Source organism: Erinaceus europaeus, chromosome 4, assembly GCF_950295315.1.
Source record: "Erinaceus europaeus chromosome 4, mEriEur2.1, whole genome shotgun sequence".
Lineage (NCBI taxonomy): Eukaryota > Metazoa > Chordata > Mammalia > Eulipotyphla > Erinaceidae > Erinaceus > Erinaceus europaeus.
Window position 1 is genome coordinate 119,757,049 of NC_080165.1, and position 22,079 is coordinate 119,779,127.

Consider the following 22,079-nt stretch of genomic DNA (forward strand, 5'->3'; position numbering starts at 1 on the left):
GCCATAAGCCAGAACTGATCAGTGCTCTGGTAAAAAAAAAAAAAAAAAAAAAAAAAAAAAAAAAACGACAAAGAGCAAACTTAATAAATACAGACATGTATTCAACGAACACTTATGTAGTACTTCTTACTAAGTGGAAAAGTCTTAAGTGCTTGACAAATACTAACCAATAAATAGCTACGCGTGTTATGTCACAGGCCTTCAAGACTGAAGTGAATGGAACTATTTATGCTAAGTCCTTGAGAGACCAAAATAACTGTTATTCAAGTGATGAGAAACAAAACTAGAAAGAAGGACGTTTTGTGGCAGTCTCTGAGTAGAAATATCATGCTAGGAAGTCATTGCTTTGGAAAAACCAATAAACAAACATAAAAAAAAAAAGAAATATCAGCAGTAGAAGTGGAGTTGAAGAATGAAACAAAATACAAATTAAACAAAATCTTGAGGGCTAATTATGAAGGTATGAAGATAAATGCCTTCAATATCCAATGAACTAAAGTTATTAGAACTCTCAAAATCCTATTCATTAATGGTACATTAAAAATTGTCTAGCATCGAGCCCCTGGCTGCCCACCTGCAGGGGGATCGCTTCACAAGTGGTAAAGCATGTCTGCAGGTGTCTTTCTCTTTCCCTCTCTGTCTTCCCCTCCTCTCTCCATTTCTCTCTGTCCTATCCAACAATGATGACATTAATAACTACCACAATAAGACAACAAGGGCAACAAAAGGGAAAATAAATATTTTTTAAAAAATTTAAAAAATAAATAAAAATTGCCTAGCAACAGTTAAATATCATCATGAAATAAAAATTAAGAACAGGGAGTTGGGCAGTAGCACAACGGGTTAAGCACACTTGCCATGACGAGCAAGGACAGCGTAAGAATCCAGGTTCGAGCCCCCAGCTGCAGGGGAGTCACCTCACAGGTGAAGCAGGTCTGCAGGTGTCTATCTTTCTCTCCCCCACTCTGCCTTCCCCTCCTCCTTCCAATTCTCTCTGTTCTATCCAACAACGACGATGACATCAATAACAACAACAATAACTACAACAACAATAAAAAACAAGGGCAACAAAAGGGAAAATAAATTTTTAAAATTTAAAAATAAATAAATAAATAAAAATAAAAAATAGAATAGTATATGCAGAACAATCCCATTTTCTTTTAAAAGAAATTATAAGCATACATAGAAAAGCCCAGGAGGGGGACAAATTTAATAACAGGAAATAAGATGAAAGGATCTCATTTAAATGTTCCCTTTTAAAAAAAAAAAAAAAAAAAAAATTTTGTAGTAGTATATACTGTGTCTACAACCAAGGAGAAACACTGTAAGCTTTCTATACAGCTATGTTCGACCTAGAAAGAACCTGTCTGATCCAAACAACTCGTATTATAATTAAGGAAACTGAAAGTCTAAGCAGCAAAACATTTGTTCAAAGGTCACTTGGAAAATGACTTGTGCAAGTTTAGGGCAATTTACCTAACCCCCGTCTCTCAACGCCTTTACCAGCGGAAGCATACAGAAAAGTCCATGTTCTCTTTTTCTTTTAAAGTTTCTAAGGGGTTACAAATAATTTTATGTGTCAACATTCTTTATATTACTTTGAGGGTTCAGTGAAGTATTTAAGTAAATGTATACAAGGGATCCTAGTTAAGTGCACACATTACAGTGCCTAAGTACGCAGGTTCAAGCCCCCGGTCCCCACCTTCAGGGGGAAAGCATCACAAATGGAGTGCTGCTTCAAGTGTCTCTCTGTCTCTCTCCCTCTCTATCTCCCCTTGCCCTATCAATTTCTATCTCTATCCAATGGTAAATAAATAATAAAAAATAAAAAATATATGCAAGTAGAGTTACTTTGTGCTTGAATTTCCTTGAATAATCCAAAAATAGAAATGGAAAAACCACTCTTTTGATAATTCTTTTAAACCATGCCCTCCCAACCCTAATATAATTTATTCACCTGTTTCCTAGTGTCTATAGAATAATAATCTAAATGATTCTGAGTGGTGGCTTTACAGGAAGCCAATGCATTTGGCCAGAGAAGTACTATGGAATCAACATTGTGCCAAGACACTTAACCTGATTCAGTGCCATCTGTAAAAGCCTGGGAACAATATTCCTTTGTTCCAGTTTTGTGTTGAGTATATAGCTGACAATTGTGAAGTACTGCAGTGGAAATTTTGAATTGGAAGCTTTCTAATGATGATGTGGTCTATATGAAATCTATTTGATATCCTGAGAGATGAATGGCTGGCTTAGAAAGAACACCTAGATGCTATCAGATCACAGAGAAAGAAGACTGGCAAAGCTGAAGGGAATAAAGACCAATTAAAGGACAAATACACCACACTTCTGTTTACACTTTGACTGGGAAAAGATACGGTGGGTGGTAAGACCATACAATCACAGATTTATATGGCCACTTGAAGGTTAGGGATTCAAATATAGATGCACTAATAGGACATGTGGGTATAAATTCAGTGATCAGGTGAAAACTGAGATTAGTTTTATTATTATCTTTATTTATTTATTGGATAGAGACAGCCACAAACTGAAAGGAGGGGGAAGACAGGGAGAGACAGAGAGATACCTACAGCACTACTTCACCACTTACGAAGCTTTCTCCCTGCACTTGGAGACCAGGGCCTTGAACCTGGGTCCTTGTGCACTGCAATGTGTGTACTCACCCAGGTGTCTACTACCTGGCCCCTCAGATCAATTAATTATTCTGTTAAGTGCTGGAAATGGAAGGCTGGCCCCACAATTTATCTAAGAAGAGATTAAAAGTGACCTCTCCTTTTGCTATGTGTACAAACCAGGTTAAAGCATAGCCCCCACTGAATAAGAGAAAACTTTGGTACTTTGGTGTCTTTCTCTCTTTCTCTGTCTCTTACTATCTGAAAAAGTCCAGAGCTGTGAAGCCCAGACCATATGTCATATATATGTATATATATGTATATTCTCCGTGATAACTTGACTTCAGAACCACTTCTTAGTTCCTCAGGAACAAACATCCAAAATTGGTCATTTCTAGGTTTAGGGAAGTCTCCCTGCATTGTATCTTGCCTCTGTTTTGGTGACTTTACTGTCACACCACAAACTCAGTTTCCATGGCTCATGTAGGGGACTTTTTCCTGTAGGGTTGCTTTATATTTCTTTTTCCTTGGGTAATAATATTCTGTTCTTTCTTTTTATAAGAATTCATATCAACTATTTCCTCTGTGTCCAGCCTTCTTATGTGTATATCTTATGGATGCACAGTTTACCTTTCAATAAAATTCTTTTTTAAAAAATATTTATTCCCTTTTGTTGCCCTTGTTGTTTATTGTTGTAGTTATTATTGTTGTTGTTATTGATGTCGTCGTTGTTAGATAGGACAGAGAGAAATGGAGAGAGAAGGAGAAGACAGAGAGGGGGAGAGAAAGTCAGACACCAGCAGATCTGCTTCACCGCCTGTGAAGCGACTCCTCTGCAGGTGGGGAGCCGGGGGCTGGAACCCGGATCCTTATGCGGGTCCTTGCGCTCTGCGCCACGAGCGCTTAACCCGCGGCGCTAACGCCCGACTCCCTCAATAAAATTCTTTTCCTCTTCTCATTCCACCTATTCAGTTAACTCTGGATACCTAGTTTTGCCATCTTCTGCTCCTGTCATATCTCACTCATGATTCTGAAGAGAATTTGTGTTGAGAGACCTTATATGCTCTATAATAAAGAACTGAAGACCATTAACTTTTAAAGAATATTTGCAGAAAGGTTTATCCATCATCATCTTCTGGTTCTTTTTCCTCAGTGTTAAAAGTAAACTGAAATAAATTTATATTCAATGTTATTTTTAATATGATGTATTATTTTTTTAAAAATTAAAAAATGTGTTACTTTAGCATTGTGAATTTTCTTTTTTTAATTTTTTTAAATTAAATTTATTTTCCCTTTTGTTGCCCTTGTTGCTTGTTGTAGTTATCTAATGTCATTAGATAGAACAGAGAGAAATGGAGAGAGGAGGGGAAGACAGAGGGGGGAGAGAAAGATAGACACCTGCAGATCTGCTTCACGCTTGTGAAGCAACTCCTCCGAAGTGGGGGACCGGGGGCTTGAACCCGGAACCTTACACCGGTGCTTGCGCTTCGCCATGTGCGCTTAGCCCTATGTGCGCTTAGCCCACTGCACTACCGCCCAACTCCCAACATTGTGAAATTTCTAAACAAACCAGAAGAGCTAATTGGAATGCATACCATTTCTTTCTCTTTCTCTTTCTCTCTCTCTCTCTCTCTCTTCTTTCTTTCTCTCTCTCTTTTTTTTTTGCTAGAAGGAAAGGCACTTCAAATTTCAAACAATTTAGAAACAAATAAGCCTTTAGAATGCAACTTGTAATGAGAAATCTGCCTTTGATTAAAATAAATATGCCTCTACCAACCATAAAATATCTTACCACCACCAAAAGTAAACAGTAAGCCTTTTAGCAAATAAACTCAAGACATACATAGATGTTCTTCTGAGCCTAAATCATGTTAACCAACATGAAACCCCTACAGTATCAAATCAGACCTAAGTTTGTTTATTACAATGTAAGAAAGTAAAATAATGCCTTTAAGTGCGTTTTTCAAACAAGTGATCATCATGTCCCTATTAAGCATTAACTAGGGCATTCTATTTAAGTGTTTTAGTTTTCTGAGGTTTAATTATAGGAATTATGACAACATTTGTATTTTTTTAGGTTCTGCTTCACTTTCAGGTGTTAGAGTAATCATTTGGTGGAAATGTGTAGGTGTTAAAGATTTAGATTACTGTAAGTAGAACTTTGCTGTTTTAATTTTTTTTGTATACTCTTAATTGATTATGAACACCTCAACAACTGAAATAGGGATGTATGATGACAGTCCTACTTTATATATAAGGAAACCGAGGACACTGAAACTCACAGGGTTTCAAACAGTGTGTAAAGGAATTACAGCGAAACCATTAAACATCTAGATCCCTGGATTCTATCCCCAGTAAATTTTTTACTTAGAATATCTGGAATTGTCGTAGACTGAATATTCGTGTGCACACCTCCACCCCCCCCACACACACACACTTTATATATTGAAGTTTCAATTCCTCATGTGAATGGTACTTAGAGGCAGTAAATAGGTTTAGGAGGCCAGGCAGTGCCACACCTGATTAAGCACATGAGGGAAGGGTGCCCACATTCGGGCGCCAGATGTTAGATAAAAACAGCAACAAACTATGCACCTGAGGACAGCCATGGCTCTCTGTAATCCTAACTTCAGAGTGTGATTTCCCCCTGAAAAAAGGAAATATTGCAACTGTACTTTTTCCTAGAAGCCAAGTCCCAGAGCTTTCTGGTGACAACTGTCAAGTTCCTTGTAGAGATTTTTATGCTAAGGTATATAATTTGAGGGAAAGAGAGAGAAAAAAAAAAGTGGGTAAGAGATTTTACTTTCAATTCGGTCATTAAAAGTTTCAAAAATACAGCAACAACGACCTGATATTAGAACATCAACTTGCGTGCCTGATGCCCCAGAGGTCACAGGTTCAATCCCTGACACAACTTTGACCCAGAACTGAGCAGTATGCTGGCTGTCTCTTCTCTTGCCCTCCCACTCTACCCTCCCCTCCTTTCTTTCATTTTCTCTCTCATAATAAATGAATGTAGGGGTCAGGAGGTGATGAACCTTTGTTGAATGCACAAGTTATCATGCATGAGAACACAGGCTTGAGCCCCCTGTAGGGATGCTTCATCAGTGGTGAAGCAGGTCTACAAGTTACCTTTCTCTTTCCCTCTCTATTTCCCACTCCCTTCTCAATTTCTCTCTGTCCTATAAAAGAAAAGAAAAAATGGTTACCAGAAAGAGTGAATTTGCAGTGTTGGCACCAAGCCCTAGCAGTAACCCTGGTGACAATTTAAAAAACTGTATAAAAAATAAAGGAGTCTAAAAAATGTTTAATACAGCAATGAGTTTTTATGTATAATTAATATCTCACAGTATTTCATCAAAAGAACTGAGGTAACAACTCTTTCCAATTCACTATGTGTCACAGCAAAAGACTCTACCCAATGGGACAAAAAATTATTCATGATTATCCTTCTTATGAGAAAGTTGATTCCCAAGACATTTCCATTTCAAGTGTCCACATTGCATGATCAGAATTTAACAGGAAGCTAATTACTTAGTTGACTGCAAGTCTCAAAGACTAAAACAGAGTCTCCATGATAGATGCATACTGTAGGGCTATAAGTAAATAACTAGGAAAGGTTCAAAACCTGAACCTAGCAACTGAAAATTAAGCAATTGGTCAAGACTATAGGTATTTGGAAATGATTTCATATCGTAGTAACATACAGATTCAAAGTATAATTACTGTATATCTTGTAATAGTGTGCTAAATAACTGAAAGTACCAACACTAAGCAATGTATGTTGTTGTGAAAGCTAAGGTCACCCACTAATGAAAACAAAACAACCAGATAGACATAGACATAGATATAGGCATAGCCTCATGCCTTACCTTGTGCTAGTCTAGGTTCAAAACCCCAGTATCATGCAGGAATGCTACAGAAACAGGGTAAGCTCTGGTGCTGTACTGTCTCTCTATTTGAATGAAAAAGTCAGTCTCATACTGGTGAAACTCCAATAGGTAAAGAATTGATTTCAGAAGGGGGGTGAGTAAAAAGACCTGAGTCTCATCAATAGCATGTATTCTATAATAGGCCCAGGCCATGAAGCAAACATGTGTTCTGGGACATTCACTCTGCATCTGGGCTTTATATTTAAACATTGAGTAACACAATTTCTTTTCTTTTTTTTCTTCATCTTCTCTTTATTGGAGGGAGTAGTGGTTTACAGTTGACAGTACAATACAGTAGTTGGTATAAGTGTAACATATCTCAGTTATCCACATAACTCTCTTACCCCCCACATCTAGGTCCTCTGCTATCATGTTTCAGGACCTGAACAGCCACCCACCAAAACTCCCCTCCCCCCCCACACTTTTTTCTTTAGTCTGATGTTGATTCTTCAAAGTACTGCAACATCTTCTGACATCAAAAATATAGTGAAAACTGAAATCATTATGAAAGGAAGAGATTTCAAAAATCGGAAAAGAGTTTCTGTATACAGCACTGTTCAATCATAGTATGTAAGTAACAATATATTTTAGAGTACTATATATACATCTGATACTTGCATACAATACCAAAACCTGCATCTCGTTAAAGTTTTCAATTTACTTTGGAAAGCACGTTATTCGGGGACGGATGCTGGCACACCTGGTTGAGTGCACATGTTACAGTGCGCAAGGATCCAGTTTCAAACCCTCGGTCCCCACCTGCAGAGGCAAAGCTTTGCGAGTGTTGAAGCAGCGCTGCAGGTGTCTCTAAGTCTTTATTCCTCTCTATCACCCCCTTCCCTCTCGATTTCTGGCTGACTCTATTCAATAAAGTTAAAAAGTAAAAAAAAAAAAAAGAAAGCACATTATCCCACTTGATCCTGGCAATAATACTATGTGATGTGAAATAGAATATATGCTGTCCTTAACACAGAAGAAACTAGGGTCTGTTTCACCAGATTTCACCATTTCATAATGGTTCCGAAATCAAAGATCCAGGATGCCTAACCTCCATCCAACACTTCAAGGATCCACAAAGAAAAAAGCAACCACCACCACCTCCACCCCCGCATTTCATAAAGCTAACTGGACCCTGAAACTCTCACAAGAAAACAGCTGATAACTGATGCTTTAGTTAGCAAAATAGTCTTACAGCCTATGGCTAAGAGTGGACAAAGAATCATAAAATGTTTCTTCATATTCACAAAATATTCATATTGATGGCATTTCAGAACAGCCGCAAGGAAATTCCTAAACAAAGCCAAAGAAGAATTTTCTAAAGTTTCTGATTTGAAAAAGAAAACAGCTACTAAATTCCTTTAAGTGGACTCAGATCACATGGAAATTTGTCGATACTGCATCCAGGGTCACTCAAGATGTAAAACCTTTCTAAAGCCAACAACTTTCAGCCAGGTAAGCCCCTTCTCCACCCCCCACACACACCTTTAACAAACATGTACTTTCAGAGAGGAAGAAGTGGTATTTCTAAAGGCCACAACTTTTTGCAGCCTGTTAAAATGGAAAGCACAAATGAATGAATCCGCTGGGATAAACACAAGTGACTAGTGATCGGCAGGTATTGAAAGACTGCAAGAATGTGAAGACCAAGAGGTAAAAGCTGTCTCTCTCCGGTACCAGGGTGCTGACGGCGCTCAGAGCTCATGAGCTGCGCCCCCTCCCCGCTTTCCGGGCGCCGGCCGGGCGGCGGACCTACCAGTGAAAGCACTTTATAGGTGTTGGGGTCTTTGGCCGTGCGGGCGCGCACCGCCTTCTCCATCGGCTCCTCCCCCAGGTCCATGGGGGCCAGCAAAGATGCAGCCGACTGCGGCTCTCCGGGAGCCTCTGCTGCATGGCCGCGCCTCAGGTCCCTGCCATTCCCCGCCGGGCCCTCCCGCCGACCGCCCCCGCCCCCTGCGCAGCCGTCTAGCTCCATAGTGGCCCGGAGCGCTGTGGCCGGGCCACCCCGTCTGGCCTTTAATAGGCTTCACCCGCCCCGCCCCGCCGCAGCCTGTGCCCGCCCCTCGCCACCGGACCCTTGGCTCCTCGCCTGCGGCCCAGAACTACAAGTGAGGGAAAGGCGACTCTATGCCCCTGGTTATTTGGCTTCCTGTCTGATTTCGGGCACTCTGCGTGTAGGTTATTTTGGATCCTTTACGTAGGCGTGTCTTTAACTTCCCCTCCCCACGCCCGGGGCACCGTCCGAACTCCTGCAGGAGTGGCCCCTGAGTGGCCTAGAGAGGGCTGGACTGGAATATTGCAGTGTGTGGTCTGCAGAGGGCATGAGATCATGGGGCCCCAAAATAGAGCAAGAGGAGGAGGAAGAGAAAGATGCAGTCAGGGGTGCTGCTGCAGCTTCTCCAGGTCTGGAGAGTGGAATAGTGTTCTGGATGGAAGAGAAAATAGACTATAGGATCGAGTAGTGGAGAAGATAGCCTACTTTTTCTGCATTAGAGTAAGAATTCCCAGAAAACCCTGTGACATTCAGCCTAAACTTCTTTTAGAGGACTATCCAACCTTCAAATATTCTAATGTGAGAAAGCGAGTTTACCCAGAGGCTTTTCCCAGAGCTCTCTCATTTTTAAAAATTCTCCATCTTTTCAGGCAGCCAGACAGAAGGCCACCTGGCTCCTCAGATACTGAGAAACTCCCTCTTGCTGAGAACCTAAGGCCAACTGGCTCTTCAGATGTTAAGAAACGCCCACTTGCTGAATGCCTCAAGGACAACTGTTTACAAAGAGTGAGATTACAGAACTCACAAAACAAAGCCCCTTTGCCCCCTGGCCCTTGGGATAAGAGTGACCATCCTGTTCCTGGTCATTATAAAAAGACATGAGTTTGAAGGTTCTGGATCTCACTCCCTCCCAGGCGATGGGGCCACTTTTGGCACTATGACTTGGGGGAAAAGGGAGGGGACCCCTCAGCTTTCCTGAGGTCCTTGTGTATCAGTTCCTGTGTCTTTACATGTGTAAGCTGTTATAATGGGTACTGTCAGAAACAAAACTTAACACTAGCTTTACAAATACAGATTCATGTAAGAGACACTTCGTTTTTTACAGTTTTATGTGGTTTCTGTGTTTTGGGTACTTCTTATTTAACGGTTTACTCATTAATTCATTCAGATTTCTCATATTGTACAGCTTCAAAGTGGCTTAATGTTAATATTTCGTTAGCTGTAAACACCAAAAATGTTAACAAAGTAGGAAATGTTTTACTGTTATATCTTGGAAATGGGGCTTTCTGATTTACTTTCAAATCTACAACTCTTCTTTTTCTCTTCTTCTCCCAGGCACTACTTTGATCTGGCTTGTGATGTAGGGGATTGAACCTAAGACCCCGGAGATTCAGGCATGAAAGTCTGTTTTCGTAATCATTATGCTATTTCCCCCGCCCTAATTATACAACTTTTGCATTTCCTTGCTCATCAATCTGAAACCAGTGACTTCCAGCTGCTCTGCAATACTGACGTAAGCAACCAGGAAAAGTTATGCAATAGAAAAGCATTTTCAGGGAGTTGGGCGGTAGCGCAGTGGGTTAAACACAGGTGGCACAAAGCACAAGGACCAGCATAAGGTTCCCGGTTCAAGCCCCTGGCTCCCCATCTGCAGGGGAGTCGCTTCACAGGCGGTCTGTCTTTCTCTCTCCCTCTCTGTCTTCCCCTCCTCTCTCCATTTCTCTCTGTCCTATCCAACAACAACGACATTAATAATTGCAATAATAAAACAACAAGGGCAACAAAAGGGAATAAATAAATGTTAAAAAAATTAAAGCATTTTAATTCATTTTAGTTGCATGAATACATACATTTTTTTTATGAGAATGGATGTTAGGCAGAAAGTATGCATTTGGCCCCCTTGAAAAACAACTTGAGATGCTTTCCATCTATATGGATTAATTCATTCTGTAGTGAATCCATGTCATCCTTCAGGCCTCCAGCTATACATAGCCTATCAAAGATGAATAATGGTATATTGTTCCCAGGTGGTTCTTAAGTCAGGTTGAAGAGGATGAAGGCAGTAAATTAAAAAAAATAATAATCAGAACCCAAATCATATATGCAGAATAGAACCACATGTAAACTATTACAAGAGTTCAATGAAAAGCTTATCCTTCAATGTATTATAAAGCTCTTTGTAAAAATTACCTTTGAGTCAACTCACAAACCACTCGAGAGAAACAAGTTTTCACTGTTTCTTAGTCATAGCTATATCCCATACTTGACTCCAAAGTTTTCTTTTGACCGTTTCCAGAAATCAAAGATATGCTCCACAGATGAGTAGTCAGTAGAAATGCTCTAAAATACCTTTAAACCTGACAAAATAAATGAAATAAATATATCACCAGCATCCCAGGGCCAGGCGGGATGCATTGGATCGACCTTCTCGTGGTGCATCCCATGAGTAACCATTCATTGGGGAAACTGAGGATCCTTCTTAGCCGACTGAATCCACATGGATCCCAGTCACTTTCAAAGCCAGCAACAAGCAGCTCCTGACAGCTTTCAACCTGACGCTGTTGACTGGCTACGGAAGAAGGGCAAACGCTAGAAGAAGAAGGGCCAGGCACTATTTTAAATTTTCATGATTGGACAGGTCAGTAAACACTCTAGAGGAACATCAACTCAAATGTGTTGGGACCAGCAGAATCATACATGGGACAGAAGGAACTCTGTGTCCTGTTAGAAGGTACAACACTCATTTGGCAAGATCCTTTGCCTACTATGGTCAGATAGTCAGAGTTTTCAAGAAAAACAGGAAATTTAGATGTTTGTGTGAATTCCCCAGATTGCAAAATTTTGTCTACAAGTTTCCAAAAAAATACTTCCTCTAACCACTTTAAAGGCCAACAAAATGTAATACATCTGCAGGTTGGGCCTGGCACACAGGCCACCAGGATGTGGCTCTACCTTATCCTCATTCGTTGCCAGTTCCAGTTGAGACTTCTATGCATAGCTTTCAAAACCTAACTGAAATTCTAAAATCAGAGGAATAAAAATGTAACAAGTATGCCATTTACATTATTTTGCTTCAGATACTGCATTGTCTGTAATTAAGTATCTCCTCTGTCTTGTTTATATTCCAGATGGTCTGAGGGACAACTTCATAACCTAAAGGACAATAAATAGAAGACAACTTCTCTAATTTGTGAGAGTGTAGACAGGACTGTTCCATCCTTAGTCCTAAATCATTCAACTTCAGTAATTAAGGATTCCAGTCTAGTACAGCATTAAAGATGATAGTTTAAAATTTTGTAGCATCTTTATTTTATTTTTTGAAGACATTATTTATTCATAGGAAATGACAGAAGGAGAGAGAAAGAACTAGACATCACTCTGATACATGTGCTGCTGGGGCAGAGTCCAGTGCTTTATCCACTGTGCCACCTCCCAACCACAGTAATTTTTATTTTATTTATTTATTTATTATTGGATAGAGACAGAGAGAAACTGAGAGGGGAGGAAGAAATAGAGAGGTAAAGAGACAGGGCTGGGCGGTAGCGAGCCAGGTTAAGCAGGCATAGTTCCTAACACAAGGATCCCAGTTCCAGCTTCTGGCACCCCATCTGCAGGGGGGTCCCTTCATAAGCAATGAAGCAGGTCTGCAAGTTGTCTCTCTTTCTCTCCTCTCTGTCTTCCCCTCCCATATCAATTTCTCTCTGTCCTATCCAATAACAACAGCAGCAACAACAGCAGTAACAGCAACAATGGGAAAAAGATGGCCGCCAGGAGTAGCGGGTTCGTAATGCAATCACCAAGCCCCAACAAAAATCCTGGAGGAATTAAAAAAAAAAATTTTTTTTTTTAAAAAGAGGGAGAAAAAGAGACAGAGAGATATACCACAGCCCCACTTCACCACTCCTGAAGCTTTCCCTCTATGGGTGGGGGCCGCCGGCTTGAACCTGGGTTATTGAGCATGGTGTGAGCGCTTAACCCGGTGCGCCACCACCTGGCCCCTTTTATTTATTTAACATGAAAAGTTAACCATGTCTCCCTTGGTGACTGAAAATTTTAACATAGATAAGGCCAAAACCCCAAACTGAACCAATTTATCTATGTTTGAATGATGACTTTTTGAATTTGAAAAAAAAAACTCTTCTCAACTTGAAAGAAAGAGAGAAAGAAAAAGAAAGAAGAAACTTATAATTATTTTAGCAACTGTTGCAGGGGGTCCTCCAGCTTCCTACAATACTCCAGTTAAACACCAAGGACATCTAACTCAAAGAAAAGCATCTTTATTTTCGTGAAATTTAGAACAAGAAATTCCATAGTACACTTTTTTTAAAAAGAATTTTGTGACACTGATTTCTTTTTCTTGTTTATTGGCACAAAAATATGATTTCTGGAGATTAAAAAAAAAGATTGGATAATTATATGACTAGGGCAGATTACAAAAATTCTGAGTCTTTTTGGTAAAAATCAGGTAGCCTTATTGCACCAAAGTAAAAGACTCTGGGGTGGGGGGCAGGGTTCAGGTCCTGAAACATGAAGGCAGAGGAGGACCTCGAGGGGGTTGAATTGTTATGTGGGAAACCAAGAAATATCACGCAAGTACAAACTATTGTATTTTACTGTTAACTACAAACCACTAATTCCCCAATAAACAAATTTTAAAAAAAGAAAAGCAGGTAGCCTTTGGTGGAATGGAACTTTTGGGTGTCTGGTTATGCTTTTTTTAATCTCTTTTCCATGGGTGCTACTTAAATGTGTGTATACTTCATAAAACCTCATCACCTATGTACTTATTGTTTGTACACCTTCCTGTATGTTTGTGGTGCCTCAATAAAAATTTACTTAAAAGATTAAATAGTAAAATAGCGTTATAAAACTATAACGCTATTTTACTACTATACTACTATATTAGTTTACTACTATAACTAATAGTAAAATAGCATCATAAAACTACAATCACTAAATGCCAACAAAATATTTTACACTCCCTCAATTTTAAATAAAGTTCTAAATCTATGCTGTCTATATTTAGATTGCACAATTCCGACCCCTAAGAGAATAAGATGACTGAATTTTTATGTAAATTATGCATGCCTTATTAGTAATTTCTGGGAAGGCTTTAGAGCTATCACTGGATCTGGATCTACAAAGGGAGACTTCCTGGAATCAGGAAAGGAAATTTGTTCCACTGGGATCTCAGACTCCTTAAAATGAATGAAGCCAGATATGTAAAATCCAGTGAGTATGATAGAAAAATGAAAAAAATAATAATAAAATAAATTCAGATCAAATCTAAAAAGAGCCTCTGACCAGAGCTGTAGCACAGTGATAGAACAAATGCATTGCATGTATGAATGAGATCTTGGATTTAATCCCCACCTCAAAAAAGTAAATTTAAAAAATAAAGGAAGATTCTTCATTTGCTAGCTGTCCAGTCTCAGCCACTTCCTATTATTTCTTACACTTTATCTCAAACACAACCAAGACCAAGGGATGCCAAGACATCTGGATCCATAACTGCTGTTCCTATTTTACTTACATGCCCCCTTTCTATTTTTTTTTCTCGTTCTCTGTTCCTCCTTCACCACTTTATATGTGGGTTGGGTATTTCTTTTATTCTTTTGTTCAATTTTAGCTTTTTGTAAATTATTTTCTTAGTAGTTGCTTTACAGGTTGTAAAATGCATCCTTATCATCTACTTCAGTTTACTATTGACTTAATAATACTGGCAAACTAACACTTTTTTTTTTGAATGAACTACACTATCATTTCCTCCCCTCTATTTTACTATAATCACCACGCAATACTAATCTATATGCGCCATGAAACCAGTTATGTAATGTTGCAATCTTCTTTTTTTCCTTTCTTTTGTAGAGCCAGTGTTTCATACATGCATGATTTCACAGTTCCAGACTACTCTTTCATTTAAGTAGAGAAGCAGATACAGTAACACATCAAGAGAGCGAGTGAGACAGAGACTGCAGTACTGACTCTTCTGGGGGTGTCATAAAACCACATAGTCCCAAGGTTCAAACTTGTGTATGTGGGAGTCGGGCAATAGCGCAGTGGGTTAAGCACAGGTGGCGCGAAGCTCAAGGGCCCGTGTGAGGATCCTGGTTTGAGCCCCTGGCTCCCCACCTGGAAGGGAGTCAGTCACTTCACAGGCGGTGAAGCAGGTCTACAGGTGTCTTTCTCTCCCCCTCTCTGTTTTTCCCTCCCCTCTCCATTTCTCTTTGTCCTATCTAACAATGATGACATCAATAACAACAATAATAACTACAACAACAATAGAAAAACAAGGGCAACAAAAGGGAAAAACAAACAAATAAATATAAAAATAAAAAACAAACAAACCTGGGTATGTGTATGGCAAGGTACATGCCCTGTGTATGTATATGTTTTGAGTTATATGATCACTGAAATCATTGTTTCTAAACACCAGTATGTTTTTTTTAAGTTAATTAACGAGGAGTTGTGTATATGTACACACTAATTTTTTTCTTGAATATGAGTCATATTGTTTCTTGGAATGTATTCTAATTTGGGATGGAAAACTAGATTTTTATGTAAATGTTCTAACATTTCTAGATTCTGGATGTTTTGTGAATAGTTTTCCAGTATTTACCTAAGTATAAAATTAAACATTTTTTCTGTTGTTTTGAACAATATGATCTTTTTCTTTTTTCCTCCAGTGTTATTTCTGGGGCTTGGTGTCTGCACTCTAAACCCACTCCTTCTGTAGCCATTTTTTGGATAGGACAGAGAGAAATTGAGAGGGGAGGGGAAGATGGAGAGGAAGAGAGAAAGATAGACATCTGTAGATCTGCTCCACTGCTTGTGAGGTGACCTCCCTGCCAGTGGGGAGCTGGGGGGCTGGAACAAGGATTCTTGAGTGGGTCCTTCCATTTCTCACTCTGTGCGCTTAACCTATTGCGCCACCACCTGGCCCCTGATTTTGTTGGTTTTATGACCCATCTTTACCCCACCAAATAATCCCACCCCTATGATGACTAAAGGACACAAAGATTCAGAGAATTTTTGTTATTTTTTATAATTTTTTTCTATAATTTTTATTTATTTATTGGTTAGAGACAGTCAGAAATCAAGAAGAAAGGGGAAGATAGGGAGAGAGACAGAGAGATATCTGCAGCCCTGCTTCACCACTCATGAAGCTTTCCCCCTGCAGGTGGGGACTGGGTATTCAAACCTGGGTCCTTGAGCATTGTGACATGTGCACTCAACTAGGTGTGCCACCACCCATCTCCAAGACTTGTAATCTGTTCTAGTCACATAGTTATCCAGTACTCACTATTCTAATCCAGAGCCAGAGGAATTTTTAGAATAATTACTACTTAATCTTTCTGTCTTTGGTCATTTATATAAACCCAAAATGATTATTATTAGAAATGGTTCTTTTTTGGGAGTTGGGCAGTAGTGCAGCAGTTTAAGCACAGATGGCACAAGGCTTAAGGACCAGCAGAAAGATCCTTGTTCAAGTCCCTGGCTCCCTACCTGCAGGGTGGTCACTTCACAGGCAGTGAAGCAGGTCTGTAGATGTCTATCCTTCTCTCTCCCTCTCTGTCTTCCCCTCCTCTCTCCATTTCTTTCTGTCCTATCCAACAACGATATCAATAATAACTACAACAATATAAAGGGTCAAAAAAGGGAATAAATAAATATTTAAAAAAAGAAGTGGTTCATCTTTATGTTTGCATTTTTATGGAGAGGATTTGCCAGTATCTTTATAGAAACTCACCCAGATAATAACAAATGTTAAAAACATGTCTAACTATATACATTTTAGAATATTGTCCACTGAGGTTTTTTTTAATTATCTTTATTGGATAGAGACAGCCAGAAATTGAGAGAGAAGGGAGATAGAAAGGGAGAGAGAGAGAGAGAGAGAGAGAGAGAGACCTGTAACACTGCTTTACCACTTGCAAAGCTTTTCCCTCTGCAGGTGGAGACTGGGGACTTGAACCCAGGCCCTTGAGAACTGTAACATGTGCGCTTAACCAGGTGCACCACCACCACCACCCCTTTTTTTTTTCAACACCAGATCTTCACTCCTCCAGACTAACTTTTTCAAATAGAAAGAAAGAGAGAAAGGTGGAAAGGTAACTGATCATTGAAATTACCCATGTGCATTGGGGGCTACATTGGAACCCAAGCTGCTAATCATAACAAAGTAGCTATCTCCCCCAGGCCAATTATCTTGCTGGCCCTGAGTTAATACTTAAAAAAAAAATCATGGAGACCTAAAATATGTATCTGTGGGATCCATGAACTCATAGCTTCTCAAATTTGCAAGCTCTATCCCAGGAGAATACCAGTTGTGTCTGCAAAGTATTGAAATTACCCAGTTGTACCAACTCCAGACTAAAAATGTCCTACTTCAAAGGAACCCTCCTGCACTGCCTGTGGGAATGTAAATTAGTCCGACCCCTGTGGAGAGCAGTCTGGAGAACTCTCAGAAGGCTAGAAATGGACCTATCCTATTATCCTGCAACTCCTCTTGTAGGGATATATCCTAAGGAACCCAACACACCCATCCAAAAAGATTTGTGTATACTTATGTTCATAGAAGCACAATTTGTAATAGCCAAAACCTGGAAGCAACCCGGGGAAAAAAAAAAGCCAAAACCTGGAAGCAATCTGTTTAACAACAGATGAATGGCTGAGAAAATTGTGGTATATATACACAACTGAATACTACTCAACTATTAAAAATGGTGAATTAAAAGTGGTGAATTCATCTTCACCTCATCTTGGATGGATCTTGAAGGAATTATGTTACATGTGGTAAGTCAGAAAGAGAAGGATGAATATGGGATGCTCTCACTCAAGGACAGAAATTGAAAAACAGGGTTAGAAGGGAAAACACAAAGAAGAACTTGGACTGGAGTTGGTGTATTGCACCAACGTAAAAGACTCTGGAGTGGGAGGTTGGGGGAGGGTGGGTTTCAAGTCCTAGAACAGGATGGCAAAGGAGGACCTAGTGGAGGTTGAATTGTTATGTGGAAAAGTGGGAAATGTTATGCATGTACAAACTATTATATTTTACTGTTGACTGTAAACCATTCATCTCCAGTAAAGAAATAAAACAAAATGTCCTACCTAATGATTAAGCTAATGATCAAGATTACATTACGCACTATATCTCATTCCCTTTTAGTTTCTTTAAGGTAACTCAGTGATTAGGGTACTAGGAGCCAACTGTGTGTAGAAATAAGAATTCAGGTGTGAAGATGATACTGATTTCCCAATATTTAAGTGTTATGTTTCTCCACACACATATGTACATGTGTATATGACAGAGAAAGAGAAACAGAGAGAGAGAGAGTGAAAGAGGCCATAGCACTGAAGCTTCCTTCAATGCAGTGGGGGCTGGGCTTCAACCTGAGTCGTGCATATGGCAAAGCAGTACACTATCCAAGTGAGTTATTTTGCCAGCCCATGAAATATATATGAACTAAATGGCCCAGTCTTCTTATAAAGCTCCAGCCCAATAAGTAACGACAGATATATGAGTGTGTGTGTGTATGGTGGGGGTTGGCGGGTAGGGAGATGAAAGGTAAACCGTACTATACCTATTTTTCCTGTTTGTTCCAAATGCCTCTGCTGTCCAAGATGTATGATGACAGTAATTGGGCAGTATTCTTGTGGTGCTGTGAGTGAGGCTATGTCTCGCTTCTCTGAGTTGTTCTTTGAATTCTTTCTGACATATGTGGACAGTTTCTATTTTAACAGAGTCACAAAGTACCTTTTACTTTGTGTCTTCTTAAATACTATAAGCTATTTTTTTTTTAATCATTCCCTTAGTTCCATCAAGGTTTGGCTATCCTTAATAATTGATTTAGCTCTGGGGCTGGGAAGATATCATAATGATTATGAAAAAGATTTTCATTTTAAGACTCTTAGGTCCCTAGTTCAATCCCCAGTACCACCATAATCCAGAGCTGAGAAGTACTCTGATCTAAATATATATGTCAGCTCAGGCAGAGCTGAACACAATTCTGAGTATAATCACCTTTTTCATCTGGCCCTGGTCTCAAGTATTTAAATGTGGTTCTCTGAGTTAGAGTTACTCAACTAGAAGATCCATAGTATGTCTCTATGGCTTTCAGGCTGCCCCAAAATATGCCAGACTAGCAAACTGATCACTCAGCTAAAAGTCACTGTATGAATGAGTGATTCCTCAAACCTTACTGTCTCCAAAAAGTGGGTATTTCTTCTAACCCTTCTTCTGCCCACCCACCCCACAAAAGTAGGAAATAAATTGCTATGTGAAAGTCATCCTCCCTACACAGAGACAGAGAAATATCCTTATCATCAGAGACAGATACTCCACTGTATAAACAAGTCTTGCTTAACTCATAGGATTTCTTATCCAAACCAGAACTTTCAAGCATTCCTTCTTCTAGTCAGTCCTTCACACATCCATTGCATCTATGTCTAAAAGTTATGTAAATAGAGTTTTTCACTCAGTTACTAGGGGTCATTCCTTGTAGGTCTCTGTGTGTACATAACTAAATCTGTCTTTTCTTGTGTTTATCTTTCTCATGTTACTTTTCTCCTGGCGTAGTCAAAGGAAGCAAGGAAGGTCAGAGAGAGAACCACCAAAAATTTTATTTGCAAACATGTGTAAGCTCTGTATTCTTTAAAGGAATGTGGAAACTTCAGGGTTGCTCCATTCCTGTCTGTAGGTGATACAATGAAAGTTTCAGAGTAGGGGCCAGGCAGTGGTGCACCCAGTTAAGTGCTCACATTACAGTGTGCAAGGACCCAGGTTCAAGCCCCTGGTTTCCACCTGCAGGGAGAAAACTTCATGAGTGGTGAAGCAGGGCTGCAGGTGTCTCTCTGTCTCTCTTCTCTCTATTTCTCCCCCTCCCCTCTCAATTTCTCTCTGTCTCTGATAATAAATAACTGTATTTTAAAAAAGAAAATAGTTTTTAAAAAGATTCCTCCTTTAAAAAAAGTTTCTGAGTACTACCTCAAATTCTTTATTGACATTTTTTACTTGGTAGAAGCTTCTCCATGTTTATCAATGGAATACTTTACTTACAGTTCTTCCATGAAGCCCATTCAGCAAGTAGAATAAAGGCATCTTTGCTTCAGACTCACCACTCATATTAAACTACAGCCCCTTCCCATCACTGTCCCTTCCCACAGCCACACCTGGTCCACTCAAGGACTTCAGCTCATAAATGGTGAAACCATCATAAAAGTGTCTGATGGAGGGTTTCCCATAATGCCTCACTCATCTTTCCGCCCTCCGTTTGTTTGAAGAGTCAACTTTCTCTCATTCCAATGTAGCAGAAATTTTTTTTTCAAACATCATAGTCCTATGGTTTACTTAGTAGTCAAGCTTTTCAGGCTTCACACTTATTATATTTGTGCCCAAGCAAGAACACTGAGCAGGATAAAGAACAAATAAAAACAATTTAGAAATCATTATTTCTTTAATAAAATCCAGCCTTTTAAAAAGGTAAATATATTTTTCTCTCTCCTTCTCCCTCTCCCCCATACTTTCCTCATCTATTTCACCATCACTAGAGCCTCAACTAGAGGATAACATTTTTTATTTATTTATTTTTCTAATTTTGTATTACTTTATTTGTTGGAGACAGCCAGAAACCAAGAGGATACGGGGAGACAGAAAGGAAGAGAGAAAGATAAATACCTGAAGACCTGCTTCACCACTTGCAAAGCTTTCCCTCTGCAGATGGGGACTGGGGACTTGAACCTGCGTCCTCCCAAACTGTAACATGTGCACTCAACCAGGTGTGCCACCACTTGCCCCCTATAGGATGGCTTTTTTTTGAGGCCAAAAGAGAGGCAGAGACAGAGAGTGAAAGACACTACAGTACTGAAGATTTTTCCAATGTGGTGTGGGCTGAACCCAAACCTGGGGTATGGTCATAGTCAAGAAGGCACATTATGCAGTCAGCTGGCCCCAGACAAATGTCTTTCTTATATGCAAGGAACTTTATAATCATTTAAAGTTAATGATATTTCAGAAAATTAAAACTCAAAAAGAATATGACATCCCAATTCTTAAAAAATAAAAATAGCCCCTTAAAAAATGAAAAACCAAGAAAAAAAAATCAAAGCAAAATTCTCATAATAGGGTAGCTGCCAATCAAAGGAACAATGAATTATACTGTATATTAATATACATTTTAAAAATCATTTCATACTGCTTACAAAGTTGTTGGAGATGATTTTTTATATAAGAGAAACAAAGTGAGTTTTATATTTACTATGAGTATATATAGCCTGATGGCACTTTTGAAGTGATATTAACACACAAGAAAAATCCAAATAAGCCCAAAAGTGCCACTGAGTTAGTTGAAAAATTAGAGACTGGTATTAAGAAAAATCAAAACAGCCGTAATCTGTAACAAAGATTACAGATAGGAAGGTACTAAAAGAGGGAGGGGAGGGGAGGTTATTCTAAGAATTTGTAGAAAGGGCCCCTTAAAACTTTGGGAAATTTGTGGTATACGTGCACAATGAAATACTACTCTCCTGTTAAAAAGATGACATCATCTTCTTTGCCTCATCTTGACTAGATCTCAAAAGTATCATGTTATGCGAGATAAGTCAAAAGGAGAAGGTTGAATGCTGGATGATCTCACTCATAGGTGGAACTTATGAAATAAAGAAATAAAGGCAAATATATAAAGTGAAACTTGAATGGGGTGTGGTGTACTACACCAAAACAAAGGATTCTGGGGAGAGGGAGGGAGAAGGCACTGGTCTCCCAGTGCATGGTGGTAGAAAAGGACTTAAGTTAGGGATGAAAGTATTTTACAGATACCTACCCTAGAGACATGAGAAATTTTGCCCATGTGTTAACAACTGGACCACAAACCATTATCTCCTTAATAAGATGACTTGGAAGGGGAAAGAAATGAAGGGAAAAAATTGGGAATAATTTAGAAAACAGAGTATTGTGACTTTTTAAAGAAAATTATTACATTGATAATGATGTTAAAATTGATCCAGACCAACAGTGCTCTGGATGTAATTTACAAAAGCTTAAAAGTAGTCTTTAAAATGGTTCAACTGTCTTCAGCTACCTGTGTAATAGAATAAAGTAACACAATTTAAAGCAATAAAGTAAAACCCAGTGATGTACAATATAAAACTGAACAAATAAAATATTCAAAGTTTTCCAGGCATTCACAGAAGCTAGAAACTATAGCTTTACATTATTTATATTTATACTCTATTCATTTACTGGATGGAGACAGAGAGAAACTGAAGTGGATAGGGAATCAAAAAGGGTGAGAGAGACACCTGGAGTACTGCTCTACCACTCATGAAGTTTACCCTCTGCAGAATAGGGACCAGGGATTGAGCCTGAGTCTTTGCACATAGTAACATGCTCTCAACTGTGTGCACCACCACCTGGCCAGTATGGCTTTTAATTATGAGAAAATCAATTAACAGAAATAACTCATACATGACAGGGATTAGGAAATTGCAGATACAAGGGTTTTCTTTGTTTGATTTGTTTGTTTT

The 22,079-nt window shown here is 39.2% G+C and overlaps 1 protein-coding gene and 1 long non-coding RNA gene across 3 annotated transcripts in view; both read right to left on the reverse strand.

Moving 5' to 3' along the window:
• Positions 1 to 8,662, reverse strand: part of ENPP1 (ectonucleotide pyrophosphatase/phosphodiesterase 1) — an 88,167-nt gene extending 79,505 nt beyond the window's left edge. Inside the window, exon 1 of the mRNA XM_060190444.1 lies at positions 8,319 to 8,662. Coding sequence (XP_060046427.1) covers positions 8,319 to 8,537 — 219 coding nt within the window. The 5' untranslated portion in view covers positions 8,538 to 8,662. The remainder of the gene's footprint in view (positions 1 to 8,318) is intronic.
• Positions 8,663 to 10,413: 1,751 nt separating this feature from the next.
• Positions 10,414 to 22,079, reverse strand: part of LOC132538144 (uncharacterized) — a 31,355-nt gene continuing 19,689 nt past the window's right edge. For both annotated transcript variants that reach the window (XR_009549583.1, XR_009549584.1), the window contains exons 3-4: positions 10,746 to 10,912; positions 10,414 to 10,588 (exon numbers count right to left, since the gene is read on the reverse strand). This is a non-coding gene — a long non-coding RNA (uncharacterized LOC132538144). The remainder of the gene's footprint in view (positions 10,589 to 10,745; positions 10,913 to 22,079) is intronic.